The sequence below is a fragment of the Hemicordylus capensis genome, chromosome 3 (assembly GCF_027244095.1).
Source record: "Hemicordylus capensis ecotype Gifberg chromosome 3, rHemCap1.1.pri, whole genome shotgun sequence".
Classification (NCBI taxonomy): domain Eukaryota; kingdom Metazoa; phylum Chordata; class Lepidosauria; order Squamata; family Cordylidae; genus Hemicordylus; species Hemicordylus capensis.
In genome coordinates this window covers 359,474,443-359,496,861 of record NC_069659.1, presented here as the reverse complement: position 1 = coordinate 359,496,861, position 22,419 = coordinate 359,474,443, and the positions used below count along the sequence as shown (strand labels likewise).

The 22,419-nt window shown below is 46.2% G+C and overlaps 1 protein-coding gene across 1 annotated transcript; it reads left to right on the top strand.

Annotated features, from left to right (window-relative positions):
• Positions 1-3,693: 3,693 nt before the first annotated feature.
• On the top strand, positions 3,694-16,902 carry LOC128350645 (trypsin-like). The gene is made up of 4 exons (XM_053309034.1): positions 3,694-3,735; positions 4,325-4,563; positions 4,934-5,073; positions 16,753-16,902. The coding sequence occupies exons 2-4, from the start codon at positions 4,338-4,340 to the stop codon at positions 16,900-16,902; spliced, it is 516 nt and encodes a 171-aa protein (XP_053165009.1). The 5' UTR covers positions 3,694-3,735; positions 4,325-4,337.
• The last annotated feature ends 5,517 nt before the right edge of the window (positions 16,903-22,419 follow it).

Below are 22,419 nucleotides of genomic sequence, written 5' to 3'. Positions count from 1 at the left end.
CTAGAAGATATTCCCTACTTGCAAGAACCTCTAGTACAGGAAGATGAAGTTAGATCAGCACTCTGGTCATTACCAAGTCGGAAGACTATAGGAATTGATGGAATAGCTACAGAAATATGGCAGGCAACAGAAGAATCGGAATCAGTCAAGGCTCTAACCAAACTATGCCAGCAAATTTGGAGAACGACACAGTGGCCAACAGATTAGAAGAAGTCAGTCTACATACCCATACCAAAGAAAGGAGGATTGTGCAAATCATCACACAATATCCTTAATTTCACATGCTAGCAAAATAATGCTCAGGATCATCCAATGCAGATTAGAGCCCTATGTGAAAAGGGGAATGCCGGATGTTCAAGCTGGTTTCAGAAAAGGCAGAGGAACAAGAGACATCATTGCTGATGCACGCTGGATAATTGAGAAAGCCAAAGAATACCAGAAAGTAGTCAATATGTGCTTTATTGACTACAGAAAAGCCTTTGATTGCGTAGACCATGTCAAGTTGTGGAATATCCTTAGGAAAATGGGCGTCACAGAACATCTCATTGTTCTCATGAGAAACCTATACACAGGGCAGGAAGCCAAAGTCCAGACAGAACATGGTGAAACAGACTGTTTCCAGACCAGCCAAGGAGTAAGACAAGGCTGTCTACATTATCTGTATTTATTCAACTTATATGCTGAACATATACTGAGAAACTGGATTGGGAGAGGATGAGCGTGGTTTTAAAGTTGGAGGAAGAAACATCAATGACCTGTGCTACACTGATGACACCACTCTGATAGCTGTGAATGTGGGTGATCTGCAAGCTCTAGTAATGGAAGTCAAGGAGCACAGTGAAAAATTGGGACTACAACTAAATGTAAAAATAGACTAAACTAGTGACAACGGGTACAGCAACCAGCCTCAGAACTGATAATGAAGACACTGAAGTGGTGGATAGCTTCTGCCTTTTAGGATCAACCATCCAGAGTCAAGGATCCAGCAGTCAAGAAATATGCTGCAGACTAGCACTTGGTAGGGTTGCAATGACGGCCTTGGAAAGGATATTGAGATGCCGTGAGGTTTCTACACCTACAAAGATTAGAATTGTCCGGACAATGGTTTTTCCCATGACACTCTATGGATGTGAAAGCTGGACTTTGAAGAAGCAAGATAGAAAAAGCATTGACACTTTTGAACTTTGATGCTGGGAAAGACTTTTGAGGATACCACGGACAGCCAGGAAAACAAACAAATGGATTATAGAACAAATCAATCCTGAATTTTCACTCAAAGCACAAATGACCAGGCTCAAACTATCATACTTTGGACACATTATAAGATCCAGCTCCCTTGAGAAGTCCATAATGCTGGGAAAAGTTGAAGGAAAGAGGACGACCAGCAGCAAGGTGGATGGATTTGATTACAACAACACTGAGAGACTTTCAAGGCCAAGATGAAGACAGATAATCCTGGAGAAAATCTATCTATGTGGTCACTAAGAATCGATACCGACTTGACAGCACTTAATCAATCAATCAAAGGTACAAAAAGAAACTCTTCTTAAGCTGTCTGATGTGTCTCAGCAAACATACTAGCCTTCTCTCTTTTCCAATAGTTTTGAAAAATAGCCCTGTGTGGCCTTGCATCAGCATGTCAGCTGTGCAAATATCCTCCATTCTCTCTCCTCCCCATGAAATTAGGTCACTTCCAGAAGCACAGAGGACTCCACATTCTCAGTGAGGACTCCAGGAATGAAGGAAGAAAATATATTTCTGTTCAGCTGCAGCTGTCTGCTGGCTCTTACAGGTACAAAAGCCCCCACCCCCCCTCCCTGGGCAGATAATGTGGAAGTGATGAAGAGAAAAGATTACTGGAGCTGGTGGCAAGTCCAACTTGGCAAACGGCCATGATCATTCAGGCACATCTAGGGGGACAGTTGCAAGACAGCCAGGACTCCTGTGTCTTTCAGAGATGCACAGCAGAGATAATTTCAGCAGCTACAGCTGTGCTTTCCCCTGCAGGACTGGCTACACCTGCTGAAATTCCCGCTTCTGTATGTCTCTTAAAGGCATGGAAGCCTTGAGCTCTTTTTCACCTGGCCACCCTAGGCACATCGGCACATAAATAGCCTGATTCTGGAAGTAAAGAATGATAAGGTAATATGAGGACAGGAACAGAATAGGAAAAGATTCTGTGATGGGTAACGTATCTTCAGCAAACCCTCATATGGACAGTCTGGACCTGTTGAACTTGTTCTGAAATGGAGGTAGATGGTTTTTGTCTTCTCCAGGATAGGCTGCTGGCTTATCTTTGTTTTACTTAAAAAAAAAGAAAAACAGAACAAAGGTAAGCACACTCTACCTGAGGCTAAGCAGCCCACAACACAGAGCTTGTAGACTCTTCTTAGATAGGGGAAAAATCATCCAGCTCTGTTTCAGAATAAGTTAAACAAGCCCAGATGTTCCATATGAGCTACCCATCCCAGTATCTATTTTGCAATCTGAAAACATGCTGGTATCAGTTGGGTTCCACTGATTCTAGATACATTATCAGTTCACAGCCAAATGCCTAATTTTCCCAGAGTTTGGCAGCAACCTTGATTTTCCTGTTAAAAATACTATGACCAGCACCATCAAGGCAGAACATGGGCTATCCAGTCTCAAAATACAGTGTGGCCAGTTGCTAGCCGCTCTTTGATTCCTATCAGTCCTAAATGCAGGGGCTGACATGATCCACAGCTCTCTGGCAACAGAAGGGTGGCCATATGCTGAAGGCTGAGGAGCCACAAGCTGACTTTGCACCGCGGACTAGGCACAGAAAGGGCAGGAGAGCAATCCTATCTTCTTTCCTCTTCCTCCAAAAGCCCTCTCACAGGAACAGATTAAGAGAAGATAAATAGCAGTGCGCTAATCTGCCTCTGCTCATAATTGGCACACTCGGATGACCTAAGGTGTTGCCACATGAAGGAGCATGGGGAAGGGGAACCAGCTTGTGCTGCAGGATAGCCACAGAGTTCAAAGCACCAGCTCCTGGTAGAAAGCTGGACAAAGAAAACTCATCAGGAGTGAATGTCACCTACAGTTCAGGACGACAGGAGACAACTGATTTAAAGGATCTGTGACGAGATCACCAAAAAGCCATGAGGTCCCAGGATTGTACCCAGCCAGAGATGATGACCAGGGATTCTCAATGTTGGGTCCCCAGATATTACTGGATGTTACAACCAAAGGCCACTGGAGCTGGGGATTATGGGAGTTGGTCCAGTAATATCTGGGGACCCAACGCTGAGTATCCCTGACCCAGACCATGCAAGACAGAGCAAAGAGTATCACCTGGGACAAGCCGGTGGAAGGAATGATGCTCCAGCAGCTCTGTGCTAACTCTCCTCTTGCTGGCAGGAAAGAGAGGGAGCGAGCAGGGTCCTGGTTGGGGGGCAGGAAATGTACCTATCCAGCTAATAGGGCGGGTAGACACAAGGGGGCTGGGAAACCTGGGGATGCTTCTTTAAGTGCAGTAGGACGCATTGCACTCCAGGAGGCTCCTAACCATGACAAAACTCTCATTTCCTCCCTTCATTGTCGACCAATTATGTCTTGAGCTGCTGCAGCTGCTGGGAAGCTGGTTGGGTGTGCCACCTGCCAGCAATATTCTGTGCCATGGCAGGCGTCTCTCCGCTTGGCAAGCCATGTCTGCAGTGGGGCCCTCATTAGCCAGGAATGGGTGTTGGCTGCAGCGCAATGCAGCAGGAGGTGGGTATACTCCTGGCTCACATCCTTTGCACACCATTTGTTTCCAAGGCAGGCAATAAACAGCCGGTTTTCTGTCTGCTCTGTTCCATTTGGCCTCCCCATACTTTGCTAAGCACATGCCTTCTAGATATGTGCATTTGTGTCTTTTTCTCTGTTTTGTAATGAATAATAATGAAAATGAATATACCCCATTTGTTGTAATTCATACTGCAATGAAAACAAATGGGAAATCAAAATCAATAATATTTCTTTAAACCCACTGTCCAAGTTCATTCGGTTTGTGTTTGTCCATGTTTTTCAATATCAACTTTGAAACAGCCTGGAATTGGCACTAGAGATAAATTCTCTGCACACTCCAAAAGGTCTGGTGGAGGGCAAGAAGCAACCCACTCCAAACAGTATGAAAACAGAAATACATTTTTAAAAAGAAACAAGCAACAAGGGAAAACCCTCCTTTTCTTGCACAAACCTTGTACCTTTGGCTGCCTGCATGCAAAACCCCTACAGGGTGGCTGAAGGATCTTTCAAGCCTGACTTAGGCATGAACCATCCAGGGAGAAAGTGGTGGACCTCCTTTCTTCCCTTCCAGCAGCCCAGAGCCAATGGAGGTCTGGCTTGGCACTCCTGAAGAGACACCACAAGTCATCTCTGCTGCTAAAGTGATCCCCCATGAGCGGTTCAACAACTACACCCTGGACTTTGACATCATGCTCCTCAAGCTCACACAGCCAGCTGCTCTGAATGGGTGTGTGCAGCCCATCAGCTTGCCCCAGCAATGTGCTGCAGCTGGGACACTGTGCCTCACATCGGAATGGGGCAGCAACAACCGTGAGTGCAGAGAGGATGGTTGAGGAGGAGACCTGGCAAGGCAGTGGTGGGTGGATGGATGTTGGTATGTGCCCTCTGCTCATGGCAGCAGGGAACTGGCAAGCCAAGTTGGGCACTGAAGGCTTCCACAAAGGATGAGAAGAGGTGAGGGGCAGGATCAAGTGAAGGTTACTGGCAAGAGGTTGGCAAGGATGCACCCAGTTTTGGGATAGGTGCATGGCAGTTGGCAATGCCCTCCCTCCCCAGTGGGACTGAAGCAGAGACCAGTCTTGGCAGCAATAGCCATGCCTTTAAGGGAAAGCACAGCCCATGCCAGAGTAGCCTCCCTGCCTGTATTAACCCAGGATTAACCCATCTTCTGGATTTGCAGTGAACAGAAGAGATGGTCCTCTGCAGTGTTCGAATCTAACCATTGCATCCAATGCCATGTGCAACAATGCCTATCCAGGAAGGTTCACAGAGAGGATGCTCTGTGCTGGGCAGCTGGACGGTGGCCAAGACTCCTGCAAGGTGAGGCTCTGCTCCCACCATTGGCACCAGCTGATGTCAAGTGGGCCCCATCAGTGCAGTGTGGGAAACGGGCAAGGCAAGCCTTTCTTCCTGGTGGGTTCTGGGAGGTGTATCTGCATGGCTGCGATACAGGGCAGGAAAATTTCTGACTTTCTGGAATTTTTTCCACTACTGCATTTTTCTGTGCAAAAATTGCCCTCTCTAAATAGACTAGTTTTATGAAACAATGCCACAAATGGGTACCAAGACATCATCCTCGGGCCAATTGAGCAGTTTCAAAGTAGAAATAAACTTCCCACCCCCAACCTATGATGTGTGTGTGTGTGTGTGTGTGTGTGTGTGTATGAATGTGTTTCACCTCAATCAGGACAACAAAGAGGAATAGACTAAGAAATGGAGGTACTACTGAACTTGTTTGTTTTCCAAAATTGTTTGCTCTTGGAGAATCAGTCACTAGCTCAACTAGTGAAGAGTAAGTTTGATAAGTTGCCCTCCTTAAACAGGAAAAGACAGTGGTAGAACCATCTTTTAGTAGTAAAGAATGTGGCTCAAGCAGTTCAGAATTAGAGCTGGAACTAACAAGCAATGCATGTGCTTCTACAGACAGCAGCCCACATGCTGCACAGTATAATGCAGGCAGCACTGGCTTGCCTGTGTCATAAGAACATAAGAACAGCCCTGCTGGATCAGGCCCAAGAAGGCCCATCTAGTTAAGCCACACAGTGGCCCACCAGATGCCACTGGGAACCTACAGGCAGGAGTTGAGGGCATGCCCCCTCTCCTGCTGCTGTTGCCCCCCTGCAACTGGTGTTCAGAGGCATCCTGCTTCTGAGGCTGGAGGTGGCCTATAGCCCTCCGACTAGTAGCCATTGATAGACCTCTCCTCCATGAAGTTATCCAAACCCCTCTTAAAGCCATCCAGGTTGTTGGCTGTTGCCACATCTGTATAAGGGCATTATAAAACTAGCAGTTTTATTTCCAATCCCCTTCCTAATGATCCCTAGCATGGAATTGGCCTTTGTCACAGCTGCCACACATTGAGTCGACACTTTCAACGAGCTGACCACCACAACCCCAAGATCCCTCTCCTGGTCAGTCACCGACAGTTCAGATCCCATCAGCATATACTTGAAGTCGGATTTTTCATCCCAAAAAAAGCCAAATCTTGGATAAGGGTGTTGACCCTGTGCTAAATTGTAAATTATGAAAGGCTCCCAAGTAGAAATAAATGTTTCATCTGAAGTATTCCATAAGCAGTAATCTTAGCCATAGAGGCATATTCCCATAATTTTAATAACCACTCATCTACTGTCAGGATTATTTGTTGTCTCCATTTAGCCGCATATAAGATCCTGACTGCAGTAATCAGATACAAAGACAGCTCCAAATACTTAGTAGGAATATAGGATTTAGTCATGTTTAACCAAAAAAACAAGCCCCTGGAGTAAGGAAAATGTATGTTTAAAGTTTCTTGCATCTTACAGTGAATTTTTTCCAGAATGGTTTTGCTTTGTTGCATGTCCACCACATATGATAAAATGGCCCCGCATGGCTCTGACACTTCCAACAATGTCCAGAATAATTACTATCCATCTTTGCAATCATCGTGGGAGTAATATACCATCTAAAATACATTTTGTATCAATTTCCCCTTAAAATGCTATTTGCTGTAAATTTAATATTCACCTTCCATTGGTATTCCCAGTGTTGCATATCAATTATTCTATTTCAATTTTGCATCCACTTGATCATACAGTCTTTTACTTGTTCTGTTTCTGAATCATATTTCAATAGCAACTTATATATCAATCCCAGGAAATGATCGGTATTTTTAATAATTAATACCTTGAATTCTGTTAAATCTCTAAGTTTGTCACCTTATTTCTGTATTTCTTTCTGCACTATCGTACTAATTTGTAGATATTGAAACCATGAGGCCTCATTGGACCACTCTGAAGAGAGAGTCTGGATGGATTTCATTTTTGTTTTTCCTATAGTTAGGCTTTGCTGATTGTATGCCTTCTCTCTCCAGTGGGCAAAATTTCTAGTTATTTTCTCCATGGGGAAAAAAATGTTTATGATAGATGGACTTACCCTGTTCTTAATATAATACCCACCCCTGCAGGGGTGATGGACCTATTAGGATGGTCCGCCCAAAAAGGCTGCTGGACCCAGTAGGTTTCCAAAAGGCCTTGGAGGGTTTCGATGTTGGTGCAGCCGGTGATTCTGTCGATGCCCTGGTGGGAACTTGAAACAGAGAACTCACCAGGGCAGTAGATATGATTGCTCCTAAGTGTCCCTCCAGGCCTGCTTCTAAGATAGCCCCCTGGTATACGGAGGAGTTGCGGGGGATGAAGCGGCTTGGTAGGCGACTGGAACGCAGGTGGAGGAGAACTCGGCTTGAATCTGACAGGATGCGGCATAGAACCCATTTGCAAACTTACGCAATGGCAGTGCGCACAGCAAAAAAGCGTTTTTGGTCAGCGTGCATTGTGTCTGCGGGTTCACGTATGGCAGAGTTATCCCAGGTGGTGAGGAGTATAATTTCTGCTCCTTCTGCCCCAAATCAGCTCCCGGAGATCCTCTGCTGTGACGCCTTTAGTGGGTTCTTTGCGGATAAAATCTCGTGTATTTGGGCTGACTTGGACTCTACTATTTCTGCAGGGTCTGTGAGGGAGGTATCCAACGATCCGTCTTGCAGTGTTAGGTTGGATCAGTTTCAATCTGTGACTCCTGATGACGTGGACAAGCTGCTTGTAGCGGTATGGCCTACCACTTGTTCTCTGGATCCTTGCCCAACCTGGCTACTTCGATCTAGCAGAGAGATTGTTGGAGATGGCCTAGTTAGTATCATAAATACATCGCTGAGGGAGGGTAGGGTGCCTCCCTGTTTGAAGGAGGCAATAGTTAGACCTCTTCTTAAGAAGCCTTCCCTGGATCCCTCAGCGATGGATAGTTATAGGCCAATCTCCAATCTCCCCTGGCTGGGCAAGGTGATCGAGAGGGTGGTGGCTAACCAGCTCTGGGTGGTTTTGGAGGAAACTGATTATCTAGACCCATTTCAAACTGGCTTTAGAACAGGCTATGGAGTTGAGACAGCCTTGGTCAGCCTGATGGATGACCTTTACCGGGGAATCGACAGAGGGAGTGTGACTCTGTTGGTCCTCTTGGATCTCTCGGTGGCGTTTGATACCATTGACCATGGTATCCTTCTGAGTTGCCTGGGGGAGTTGGGAATGGGGGCACTGCTTTGCAGTGGTTCCGTTCCTATCTCTCGGGTAGATTCCAGATGGTGGGGTATACTCATGAGTCAAATAGGCCGTAACCCAAAATTTGGCTTTAAAAAAGCCAAATCTGGCAACAGAGTTTGTGACAGTCACTCCTCAAAGCAGGAGCTGTTATATGGAGTCCCGCAGGGCTCCATTCTGTCACCGATGCTTTTCAATATCTACATGAAACTGCTGGGTGAAGTCATCAGGAGATTTGGTGCTGGGTGTTATCAGTATGCTGATGACACCCAAATCTACTTCTCCCTTCCTTCTTCAGGAAATGGCACTCATTCTCTAAATGCCTGCCTACAGGCAGTAATGGGCTGGATGAGGGATAACAAATTGAAGCTGAATCCAAGCAAGACGGAGGTGCTCATTTTGGGGGCTCAGAATCTGAGGGGTGAGTTAGATCTTCCTGTGCTAGATGGGGTTACACTCCCCCAGAAGGAGCAGGTGTGCAGCTTGGGAGTACTCCTGGACCCAGGCCTCACCCTGGTTTCTCAGGTGGAGGCCATGGCCAGGAGTGCTTTCTTTCAGCTTCAGCTGATTCAATAGCTGCGCCCATTCCTTGAAGAGGATGACCTCAAAACAGTGGTGCACCAGCTGGTAACCTTCCAGCTTGACTATTGCAATGCACTCTATGTGGGGCTGCCTTTCTATGTAGTTTGGAAATTTCAGTTAGTTCAGAATGTGGCAGCCAGATTGGTCTCTGGGGTAACCCGGAGAGACCATATTATGCCTATTTTGAAACAACTGCACTGGCTGCCGATATGTTTCTGGGCAAAATACAAAGTGCTGGTTATTACCTTTAAAGCCCTGAACGGCTTAGGCCTGAGTTACCTCAGAGAGTGCCTTCTTCTGCATGATCCCGTACATTAAGGTCATCTGAGGAGGTTCATCTCCAGTTACTACCACCTTGTCTGGTGGCGACTCAGAGGCAGGCCTTCTCTATAGCTGCTCCGAGGCTGTGGAATGCGCTCCCTGCGGAAATCCGTAATTTGAATTCTCTATTAGCCTTCAGGAGAGCCCTTAAAACGTATTTGTTCAGCCTGGCTTTCCAGGGTTTTTAAATCGGTTTTAATATTTTAACCCTGTTTCAGGGTTTTTAATTACTACAATTGTTTAATTCTTGTTTTAAAATATTTTAAAATTGTTAACTGTTGTCATATTGTTTTTTAATTTTTGTTTTAGCTCTTTATTGTTTTTGTTTTTAATTGTAAACCGCCCTGAGCCATTTTGGAAGGGCAGTATACAAATACAATAAATAAATAAATAATAAATAAATATTTGTCCCAAACATGTAATAAGCTGCTTCTGATTGTATGGGATTTTATGTCATGATCTTTTCTTTTTATATTAGTCCATAAATACCTATGTAGCCCTTCTGGAAGGTTAAGGTTAGGGTTAGGGTTAGGACCCTTCCATATCCATCATTGAACCATATGGTTCTTTAATCCAGTCCGAAATCCATGTCAAGCAACTGGCGTGATGATATAAATTCAAATTAGGGACAGCCAATCCTCCCCGATCTTTTGCATCTTGCATGACCCTGAACTTAATTCTTGGTTTTTTATTGGCCCAGATAAAAGAGTTTATATTCCTATGCCACATATTCAGTGTTTTATCCTCAATTTTAATAGGGATCATTTGAAATAAGAAGTTCATCTTTGGTAAAATATTCGTTTTAACTGAGGCTATCCTTCCCAGCCAAGAAAGATTTGATTTTTCCCCACCTGGTTAGATCTGCCATGATAAGGCTCCACAACAGTAAATAATTATGCTTAAACAAGTCTTGGTTATTCACTGTTAAGTTAATCCCCAAATATTTAATTGATTTTTCTGTCAGTTGAAATCCAGTCTTGTCTTTCAAATATAATAGTTCTGCAGCTGACAGGTTCCATGTAAGGATCTGCGTTGTAAGGATCTGCGTTTTGTTTTTATTAATCTTATATCCCGAAACCATGCCGTAATGATTTATATGCTCCATTATTGAGAGCAAAGAATGCTTTGGTTGAATAATTGTAAGAACTACATCATCTGCATTCAATTTTATTTTATGTTCTTGATCCACCATTTTAATTCCAGAGACTTTTTGTTCCTGCTGTATCTTCATTGCCAATGGTTCAAGAGCTAAGATAAGCAAAAATGGTGAAAGAGGACATCCTTGTCTAGTGTCCTTTGTAATAGTGCATTTTAAAAAAATATTGTCCCATTTACTATTAACTTTGCTGATTGTTCCTGGTAAATGCTTTGAATCCATGAAAGAAAATTAGAGCCGCAGTTCATTTTCAGTAGTAGTTTAAACAAGACAGACCAATCAAGATTGTCAAAAGCTTTCTCCACCCTAACCCAGAAAATCATCACTGCCTTACTGTTATTCTTTGAGATATCATCCATTGCATTCAATATATATCTCAGATTGTCTTTCATGTTTCTCTTCAGTACGTATCCTGTCTGATCCGGATGTATTATATCAATTAAAAAACCTTTCAGCCTTCTTGCCAAAATTGCCGCAAAAAGTTTGTAATCCACATTCAGCAGAGAAATTGGTCTGTACGATTCTGGTCTGGTTGGATCCTTCCCTTCCTTATGAATAAGAGAAATGAATGCTTCTTGCCAAGAAGAGGGCATTGTATGACAATGTAATATTTCATTCATCACTTGGGTCAATGGGCTGATTAATATTTCTTGAAAAGACTTGTAATAAACTACTGTAAATCCACCCGGGCCTGGTGTATTAGGCCTCAGATGCTATATTACCTCTTTTGTTTCTTCCTCTGAAATTAGTTTATTCAGCAGTTCTTTCTGCCAATCAGTGAATTCTGAAATCTGTAAATCCTCTAAATACTGTAAAACCTTCTCAAGATCCAGCATTTCCTTTCTGTATAATCTGGTATAGTATTCCGTAAATTGGTCTATCATCTTGTCCATATTTGAGACAAATTATTCCCCATTCCATATTGAAGTGATAGTTCTCTTCTCCTGCTCTTTTCTCAATTGGTACGCCAATAGCTGTTCAGGCTTATTACCTTTCTCAAAAAAATTTTTTTCTTGCAACAGCTATTTATTTATATATAGTTGCATTTATATACCGCCTTTCATTAAAAGACAGCCCCAAGGTGGTTTTAAAAAGTTACATAAGAACATAAGAACAGCCTTGCTGGATCAGGCCCAAGGCCCATCTAGTCCAGCATCCTGTTACGCACAGTGGCCCACCAGATGCCGCTGGAAGCCACAGACAGGAGTTGAGGGCATGCCCTCTCTCCTGCCATTACTCCCCTGCAACTGGTACTCAGAGGCACCCTGCCCTTGAGGCTAGAGGTGGCCCACAGCCCTCCGACTAGTAGCCATTGATAGACCTCTCCTCAATGAAGTCATCCAAACCCCTCTTAAAGCCATCCAGGTTGTCGGCTGTCACCACATCCTGTGGCAGAGAGTTCCACAATTGGATCACGCGTTGTGTGAAAAAGTACTTCCGTTTGTTGGTCCTAGACCTCTTGGCAATCAATTTCATGGAGTGACCCCTGGTTCTAGTGTTGCGTGAGAGGGAAAAGAATCTCTCTCTCTCCACTTTCTCCACACCATGCATGATTTTATAGACCTCTATCATGTCTCCCCGCAGTCGTCTTTTTTCTAAACTAAAAAGCCCCAGGTGTTGTAGTCTTGCCTCATAAGAAAGGTGCTCTGGGCCCCTGATCATCTTCATTGCCCTCTTCTGTACCTTCTCCAGTTCAACAATGTCCTTTTTAAGATGTGGTGACCAGAATTGTACGCAGTACTCCAAGTGTGGTTGCACCATAGTTTTATATAAGGGCATTATAATATTAGCTGTTTTATTTCCAATCCCTTGCCTAATGATCCCTAGCATGGAATTGGCCTTTTTTACAGTTGCCACACATTGAGTCGACACTTTCAATGAACTGTCCACCATAACCCCAAGATCCTTCTCCTGGTCAGTCACCGACAGCTCAGATCTCATCATTGTATGCTTGAAGTTGGGGGTTTTCATCCCAATGTGCATCACTTTACAGTTGCCAACACTGAATCGCATTTGCCACTTTGTCGCCCGCTCACCCAGTTTGGAGAGATCCTTTTGGAGCTCTTCACAATCCAGTTTGGATTTCACTACCCGAAAGAGTTTGGTATCATCTGCAAACTTGGCCACCTCACTCCTTACATGTACTTCTAGATCATTGATGAATCAATTAAAAAGCACCGGTCCCAGTACAGATCCCTGGGGGACCCCACTTCTTACTTCCCTCCATTGTGAAAACTCTCCATTTATAGCTACCCTCTGTTTCCTGTCTTTCAACCAGTTAGCAATCCACACATGTACTTGTCCCCTTATAGCAATAGCACTTACATTTATATACCGCTCTATATCTGGAAGCTCTCTAAGCGGTTTACAATGATTTAGCATATTGCCCCCCAACATTCTGGGTACTCATTTTACCAACCTCGGAAGGATGGAAGGCTTATCCCATGACCGCTAAGTTTCCTCAGGAGTCTTTGATGAGGAACTTTGTCAAAAGCTTTTTGGAAGTCCAGGTAGACTATGTCAACTGGATCACCTTGATCCACACACTCGTTGACACTCTCAAAGAACTCCAAATGGTTGGTCAGGCAAGATTTACCTTTGCAGAACCCATGCTGATTCATTCCCAGCAGGGCCTGTTCTTCTATGTGCTTTACAATTTTATCCTTGAGGATGCTTCCCAACAATTTGCCTGGAATGGATGTTAAGCTAACTGGCCTGTAATTTCCCGGATCAACCCTGGATCCCTTCTTGAATATCAGTGTTACATTTGCTACTTTCCAGTCCTCTGGTACCGAACCTAATTGCAGGGATAATTTATATATTTAGCAAGGAGGTCAACAATTTCACATTTGAGTTCTTTGAGGACTCTTGGAGGGCTGCCATTCGACCCAGGTGATTTGTTAGTTAGTTTTCAGTTTTTCCAGACAGTTTAGAACATCATCTCTCGTCACTTCTATCTGGCTCAGTTCTTTAGCCGCCATCCAGCATGGTGTAGTGGTTCGAGTGCTGGACTAGGACTGGGGAGACCCAAGTTCAAATCCCCATTCAGCCATGATACTAGCTGGGTGACTCTGGGCCAGTCACTTCTCTCTCAGCCTAAGCTACTTCACAGGGTTGTTGTGAAAGAGAAACGTAAGTATGTAGTACACCGCTCTGGGCTCCTTGGAAGAAGAGCAGGATATAAATGTAATAATAATAGTAGTAGTAATAATAATAATAATTCCCTAAAAGCCTGGTTCAGGAACAGGTATATGCTCAGTATCCTCTGCCATGAAGACGGACACAAAGAACTCATTTAGCTTCTCTGCAACCTCCATATTCTCCTTAATAATCCCTTTCACTCCCTCATTGTCTAATGGTCCAACTGCCTCCCTGGCAGGTTTCCTGCTTCTGATGTATTTAAAGAAGTTTTCGTTATTCCACTTGATGCTTTTAGCTAAATGTTCCTCAAACTCTCTTTTCGCCTCCCTTATTGTTGCCTTGCATTTCTTTTGCCAGAGTTTGTGTTTCTTTTGTTCTCTTCATTTGGACAGGCCTTCGAATTTTGGAAGGAAGTCTTCTTCCCTTTTATGGCTTCCTTGACAGTACCCGTTAGCCATGCAGGCATCTTCCTGGACTTAGTGGTACCTTTCTTCTTTTTGGGTATACAATCTAACTGGGCTTCTAGTACTGTGGTTTTGAGTAAACTCCATGCACTCTGGAGTGAAGTGACTCTCCTGATTTTTTCACCATACTCTTCATTTTGGAGAGGTTTCTTCTTCTGAAATTCAAAATGTCTGTATTAGACTTCCTTGGTGATTCTCTCCCCACATGTATGCTGAATTTGATGGCACTATGGTCACTGTTCCCTAAAGGGTCGATGACACTGACATCCTGGGTGCCACTCAGAATAAAGACCAAGGTCGCCTTCTCTCTGGTCGGTTCCAAGACCAACTGTTATAGGGCACAGTCATTTAGCATATCTAGAAATTTGACCTCTTTGTCATGACCTGACTGTGACTTTACCCATTCTGTGTGTGGGTAATTGAAGTCACCCATGATTACAGCCCCCCCCCCCCCCAGCCCGCAAACACAAGGCACAAACGAAAGCTGAGCAGGGGGGAGGAAGAAAAGGGGACCGCAAAACATGATGTTCTGCTGTAAGACTGACTGTTGAAGGGGAACATTAAGAGAGCTTCCTCCTTTCTCCACTTCTCTTTCTCTGGTCTGGCGTCTGCTCCCACCCCCCACTCCCCCTTTCCCTCTTCCCTCCTTTTTTAAGAATTAAAAGTTACGCTGTCCCACCCCCGGAGCAGGAAGGAGGGGAAAGCCAGACAACCATTGGACCAGGGACTTCCCTGCCTCTGCTTTCCTTTCCTTGATTGGTTGCTGTTCTGCCAGCGAGCCAGTCCCCACCCCCTTGCTCGCCTCTGCTGCCTCCATGCCCGGTTCAGCCAACCAATGGGGGGGATGGGGGCGGGATCGGCAAGGAGAAGGAGGTGGAGCCAGCAGGGTTGTCACGAGGGCGGGGGAGAGGAGGAGCAGACTGCACCCCCCCACTGGCAAAAACTGCAGGGAGTGAGTGCGTGCTAGGTTGAGTCAACAAAGAAAATTAATGTTATGGAGACCAAGGCAGGGGCACTTTCTGCTAGCACCCCCCCCCCCGCTATACTAACTGGAGGAAATTTCCTCAGTGTGCATTATAATGTGTGCATCAATATTATAATACCATGAAATTGATTGCTGGGAAATCTAGGACCAGCAAACGGAGCTACTTTTTCACACAACACATCATCGACTTGTGGAATTCTCTGCCACAAGATGTGGTGACAGCCAACAACCTGGATGGCTTTAAGAGGGGTTTGGAGAACTTCATGGAGAAGAGGTCTATCAACACCTACTAATCGGAGGGCTACAGGCCACCTCCAGCCTCAGAGGCAGGATGCCTCTGAGTCCCAGTTGCAGGGGACTAACAGCAGGAGGGAGGGCCTGCCCCTTTCAACTCCTGCCTGTGGGCTCCCCAGAGGCATCTGGTGGGCCACTGTGTGAAACAGGATGCTGGACTAGATGGGCCTCCTTGGGCCTGATCCAGCAGGGCTCTTCTTATGTGTCTCCTGGGGGATCTGCCCCTGGACACAAGCCTAAGTGAAACCATGTCAGGCCCAAGAGGGGTGGGGTCAGGGGCGTAGCTAGCCCGCCGGCGGCCCGTGTGCGGCCGGCGCCCCGATAGCCCCGCCCCTGCATCTAATGTCAGACGCAGGGGATAGCCACGCCCCCCACATCTGACGACAGATGCGGGAGGCGTGGTCTGGCTCCCAAACGGAGCCTTGAGGCTCTGAAGGGGCCGCGCGGCCCCTTCGGCAGTTAGACAAAGGCTGGGTTCGCAGCACAGCCCAGGAGCGGCTCTTCCCTGTAGGGAAGAGCCGCTTCTGGGCTGCGTTGTGAACGCAGCACCAGTCTAGCTCCTGAAGGGGCCACGCGGCCCCTTCCGGAGGTAGTTAGGCTGGCGCTGTGTTTGCAGCACCAGCCAGGAGCAACTCTTCCCTTTCTTTGCAGGGAAGAGCCGCTCCTGGCTGGCACTGCGAACACAGCACCAGCCTTTGTTTAGCTCCCAAAGGGGCCGCGCGGCCCCCGCTCGGGAGCTAAACTACCGCCCCCCGCGTCTGACGTCAGACGTGGGGGGGCATGTCAGGGCCGCAAATGGTGGCTTTTGATTGGGCACAGCTCGGCTGCTTTGAACATGTTCGCCCAATTATAGCTATGCCCCTGGGTGGGGTGGGGGGGTTAGATTTTCACCAAGATGCCTTAGAAAAGCTACCATAAAATATTGTTTAGGATTTAATTATTGTTGTTTCCAGAAAACACACGCAACATTTGCACTGGGAGGGATCTAGGGTAAAAGTGCATTTAAGTCAACCCCACATCACCAGAGCCTGTTTAAGGTGGTTGTTGGGGCTCTTGAAGTTCCTTGCCCAGAACTTCAGGGTTCAAGGAGCAAGCTGCATACTAGAGATGTGCATGCAACCGGTCCATGCACTGACTCCCGGGAAGGCAGGGTCGGTGGATGTTTGCTTGAAATGACAGGTGCATGGTGTGTCCAGCCATGAGAATGGTGATGCAGCTGGGGCTACAAGCAGGAACACCACAGCCCAGTGTGCCTGCTTTTCTGGCAAGTGCCAGTGGGGAGGGGGAAGTGTCAGGGTGGGGGCTGACAGGTACACAGTGCCTTCACAGTGCCCCGTCCAAACCGGTCCAAACGCCGGTGGATGGAATAGTTTCAGCTCTCCAGGAAGGGAGAGCTGGGCAGTTCCGTGCACATCCCTACTGCATATTGAAGCTGACTGATCCTAAACTTCTGAAAAACCCCAGGGCTGACTGCTGTCTGTCTCTTAGGGAGATGTAGGCAGCCCACTGGTGTGTGGAGACGCTCTGCAGGGACTGCTGTCCTGGAACAACAGCTGTAGCGAGGAGAACCAGCTGGGACTTTACACCAAGATTTGTGCCTTTGGAGCCTGGATCCACTACACAATCACCAACAACTGAAAAACAATAAAGTCATACTGAGCTTTGACCTGGTACTTTACTGCTCTGCACACAAGATGCCCTGTGGCCCACAGCCACCAGCAATGGGTCTGTAGCTCAAAATGAGAGCACCAGCTTTGCAAGATGCAAGCTCCTGGGGCTGGGAAAGAGTCTCTCTGAAACCCAGGAGAATGGCTGCCAGCAGTCAGCAGACTCAGAACTAAGCTAGGTGGACCACTGGCCTGGCTCAGCAGAAGGCAGCAGCTCCCCATGTTCAAATGCCACTCCTATCCATGCCAGAAAGGCTCCCACTCCTCCAGTAGTGGCCAGTACAGGCAAGGTGTGTGGAAAATGAGCTGCGGCTGCAGCCTGTTTTTCTGCAGCACCAGGCCCACCACTGCATCTCTCCTCTCCAGCAACATGGTGAAGGCTGGATGAGGCCTAAGCAGGAGGGCAGGCGAATCAAAAGCTTGGCCCCATCACTTTCCAGTTTCTTGCGCAACAACAACTGCTGCTGCTTCTACAACAAATATAATAGGGATATGCATGAATTGATTTTTTAAAAAATTTGATTTGTGCCCAAATTGAATCACCCCTGATTTGTTTTGTGTCCAACTCTGTACCCCCGAATCACCTCAGATTCAATTTGCATTTGATTTGGATCAATCTGGGCCACCAAATGTAGGTGGTGGGTAGGTCCCCATGGGTGCCACCCACCACGCAAATTTCAAGACAGTGGGGCACTTGGTTGATTTTTAATGATTTATTTTTTTTAGTTTTTACTGATTTTGTATATTTCCGCCATAGGAAATAATGGGGATTTGAAGTCACCCTATCCTAATCCTAACAAGGCACCTCAACTTTATTTAAAAAAAAAAAAAAAAGCTAAGGTCTAGCCCTTGTAGAAGTGGAGGTATGGAGCAAAACATGCGGTCACTATTTTTCAAGTGTTTGGATACTTTGATGTCTAATAACTTTTCCTCATAAGGAATCCCTAGGAGGATTCATTACACTCCTTCATTTCTTCTGTTCATTTTTACTGTCACTGGACAGGTGCCAACTGCCATGTGACAACTACACCCTCCCCACACCTGCAAGGCAGTGGGGTACTCAGCTTATTTTTTAGGAAGATTGAAGTGTTTAGATTCTTTGGTGTCTAATAACATTTCCTCATAATGAATCCCTATGAGGATTCATTATACACCTTCATTTCTTCTGTTTATTTTGACTGTCATTGGGCAGTGCCAACTGTCAACTGACATGTGTCAACCACACACCCACACACACCCCACACACTGGGGTGCTCAGTTTATTTTCTAGGAATTTTTGGTGTTTAGATTCTTTGGTTTTTCATTACACACCTTCATTTCTTCTGTTCATTTTGACCCCACTGCTTTGCGGGTGGGGGTGGGGAATTAGTGGCAGTCCATGTGCCAACTACCCCCACAACAAGCAAGCCACTCGGTACCCAGTTTATATTTTAGGAATTTTTGAGGTGTTTAGACTCTTTGATGTGTAATGTATCCTCATAGGGATTCACTTTGAGGAAAGGTTATTAGACCCCAAAGAGTCTAAACGCTTGAAAAAATTCCCAGAACCTAAACTGAGTAATACCCCTCTGACTTGCGAGTGGGAGAAATGAAGGTGTGTAATGAATCCTCATAGGGATTCATTGAGGAAAGATTATATACCAAAGAATCTAAACACTTTAAAAATAGTGACCACACGATTTGCTCCATAACTCCACTTCTACAAGGGCTAGAGCTCAGCCTTTAAAAAAAGAAAGAAAGCTGGGAATCTGGGGAAATTAACAGGAGAAATCCGAATCTCAAATCTATTCGAATTGAATCTGGTATGATTCAATTTGGACTTGAATCCAGCCAATGGACTACAGTGGTGATTCGTTCTGTCTCCAAATCACCTGAATCAGCTAGATTTGGGTACAAATCAATTTGTGACTGAATCGATTTGCACATTGCCAAAATATACCGCTTTTCAGCCAAAGTTCTCAAAGCAGCTTACAAACTCCCAAAGTGATCCCATTTCAAACTATGAACATAAGATCACAGCTGGATCAAGCCCAAGGCCCATGTAGTCCAGGGATTCTCAACGTTGGGGTCCCAGATGTTATTGGACTTCAGCTCCCATAATCCCCAGCCCTAGTGCCCTTTGGTTGGGGATTATGGGAGTTGAAGTCCAATAACATCTGGGGACCCAGAGTTGAGAATCCCTGATCTAGTCCAGCATCCTTTTTCATACAGTGGCCCACCAGATGCCGCTGGAAGCCCACAGACAAGAGCAGAGGGCATGCTCTCTTTCCTGCTATTACTACCCTGCAACTGGTATTAAGAGGCCTCCTGCCTGAGGCTGGAGGTGGCCCATAGCCCTCAGATTAGTAACCGCTGAGAGACCTCTCCTCCACGAAGTTATCCAAACTCCTCTTAAAGCCATCCAGGTTGTTGGCTGTCACCACATCTTGTGGCAGAGAATTCCACACAAGTTGATTATGTGTTGTGTGAAAAAGTACTTCCGTTTGCTGGTCCTAAATTTCTTGGCAATCAGTTTCATGAGATGACCTCTGGTTCTAGTGTTATATGAGAGGGAGAAAAAAATTATCTCTATCCACTTTCTCCACACCATGCATGATTTTATAGCCCTCTGTCATATCTCCCCACAGTCGTCTTTTTTTCTAAACTAAAAAGCCCCAGGTGTTGTAGTCTTGCCTCATAAGGAAGGTGCTCTAGGCCCCGATCATCTTGGTTGCCCTCTTCTGTACCTTCTCCAGTTCAACAATGTCCTTCTTTAGATGTGGTGACGAGAATTGTATGCAGTACTCCAAGTGTGGCCGCACCATAGTTTTGTATAAGGGCATGATAATAATAGCAGTTTTATTTTCAATCCCCTTCCTAATGATCCCTAGCATGGAATTGGCCTTTTCACAGCTGCCACACATTGAGCCGACACTTTCAACGAGCTGTTCACCACACTCCCAAGTTCCCTCTCCTGGTCAGTCACCGACAGTTCAGGCCCATCAGCGTGTACTTGAAGTGGGGGTTTTCGTCCCAATGTGCATCACTTCACACTTGCCAACATTGAATCGCATTTGCCATTTTGTCGCCCGCTCACCCAGTTTGGAGAGATCCTTTTGGAGTTCTTCACAATCTGGTTTGGATTTCACTACCCAAAAGAGTTTGGTATCATCTGCAAACTTGGCCACCTCACTCCTTACATGTACTTCTAGATCATTTATGAATAAATTAAAAAGCACCGGTCCCAGTACAGATCCCTGAGGGGCCCCGCTTCTTACTTACTTCCATTGTGAAAACTCTCCATTTATACCTACCCTGTTTCCTGTCTTTCAACCAGTTACCAATCCACACATGTACCTGTCCCCTTATCCCATGACTGCTAGGTTTTCTCAAGAGTCTTCGATGAGGACCTTTTTCAAAAGCTTTTTGGAAGTCTAGGTATACTATGTCAACCGGATCAGCTTTTTTCACACACCTGTTGACATTCTCAAAGAACTCCAAAAGGTTAGTGAGATAAGTTCTCTCCTGGCAGGGTCTGTTCTTCCATGTGCTTAAGAATTTTATCCTTGAGAAAGATTTCCATCAATTTGCCCAGCACAGACATTAAGCTAACCAGCCTGTAATTTCCCGGATCGCCCCTGGATCCCTTATTGAAAATCGGTGTTACATTTGCTACTTTCCAGTCCAGAGTACAGAGTTATGGTGGGGAATTACTCAGTGAGGCAGTTTGGAAAGCCTTCCTTCCTGCCTTCACACACAAATGGGAATCAGAGGCTGCAGCACTGCAGATTTAAATGCATGCAAAAGCAGAGCCAGTTGTGTACATGCGCACAGATGCACACCCCTCTGCCTCTGACCTTACAGCTTCTGTCAGAATAGGTACCTGTTAAAGGCAGGGCTCTGCTCATCCTCATCATTTCCAAGCACTGCAGGATTCCTGCCCTTTCCCCCACCCCACTGCCATGTTCCAGGTACATAACATAAGAACATAAGAACAGCCCTGCTGGAACAGGCACAAGGAAGCCCATCTAGTTCAGCATCCCGTTTTGCACAGTGGCCCACCAGATGCTTCTGGGGAGCCCACAGGCAAGAGGTATGTGCCTGCCCTCTCTCCTGCTGTTGCTCCCCTGCAACTGATATTGAGAAGCATCCTGTGTCTGAGGCTGGAGGTGGCCCACAGCCACCAGACTAGTAGCCATTGATAGACTTGTCCTCCATGATGTTATCCTAATCCCTCTTAAAGCCATCCAAGCTGGTGGCCATCACCACATCCCATGGCAAAGAATTCCATAGATTAATTATGCGCTGTGTGAAAAAGTATTTCCTCTTGTTGGTCCTAAATTTCCCAACCTTCAGTTTAATGCGGTGACCCCGTGGTTCTAGTGTGGTGAGAGAGAGAGAGAAATGTCTCTCTGTCTACCCTCTCCACTCCATGCATAATTTTATACACTTTTATACAGCAATCTGATGTTTCATGGCCTGCACCAAACCAGCATCCTGGCTACTCCCTCAATAGAGCCCTGTGGCACTCTCTCCTCTGGGATGATGTGCACCAGGTGTGAAGGGCTAGCAGAGGAAGGAGGAGGAGGAGGAGGCAGGTGGAAAGGCAGTGAGTGGTGCAGAGGGGCCGGTGCTGGCAGTGGAGTGGAGCGAGGGGGGGGGAGGCACCCTGGGAGAGGTGGGGGGGGGCCTTTGGTACTGGGGTGCAGTGCAGTAGACAGGCCACTACAGGAGGATAGACAGAGAGAGCTCTGTGGGGCTCCACTCAATCCCTCCCTCCAGGAGGACAGAGGAGCCTTCCTCGCTGCACATGGCTGTTCCACCAGCCGTAAATCCGCCCAATAGCATCAGCATCTACACCACAGTTTACCTATTTGTGAACCAGGTTATTGTGGGAGACTGTCAAATGTTTGTAATTTTGTCATGACAAAACCACTCTCTCTCAACCTCAGCCAGGCCACCAACCTGCAACATTAGCAGTGGGCTGCACAGGAATATATCTGAAGGTTCCTTCAACAAATTTATGCTGGAGCAGATGGATTTTATCCCCATTTTGTTCTCACAACCACTCTTTGCCGTAGGTTGGGCAGAGATATACCAGTGACCTTCATGAACGAGTGTGGGCTTGAACCCTGGATCCTGCAGTCCTAGTCTCACACCTGACCTGAGTCGCAGCAACACACCGTGCTGATTGCATCACCTCCTCAGCCCAGCCCCACGGTGTGACCCCCCTCCACTCATCCAGAGCTCACAACAACAAGGGGTTGCGTTTGCACTTGTTGCATACTTTCTTGTTGCTTATAAACACAACACAGAGAAGCAAAATGAAAAGTCTTTCACATAAGACCGGAGTTAGGAGGAATTCCCCGGCAGGGAAAAACAGCATACAGGGAACAAGCAGCAGGAAAGCCCGCCAGCACACACGGGATGGGCCTGTCTAGTAGCCTCTTTGAACTAGGCAGCCACTCACTGAGCACGCGCGGCGCCCGTCTCCGCACAGCCACTCGCA

Bases quoted from the DNA above. Each gene is read 5' to 3' on its own strand.
- LOC128350645 (XM_053309034.1), top strand. From the start codon at position 4,338: ATGGAGGTCTGGCTTGGCACTCCTGAAGAGACACCACAAGTCATCTCT. The intron at 4,564-4,933 runs GTGAGTGCAGAG...CTGGATTTGCAG, and splicing joins GGAATGGGGCAGCAACAACC to TGAACAGAAGAGATGGTCCT. The intron at 5,074-16,752 runs GTGAGGCTCTGC...TCTGTCTCTTAG, and splicing joins GTGGCCAAGACTCCTGCAAG to GGAGATGTAGGCAGCCCACT.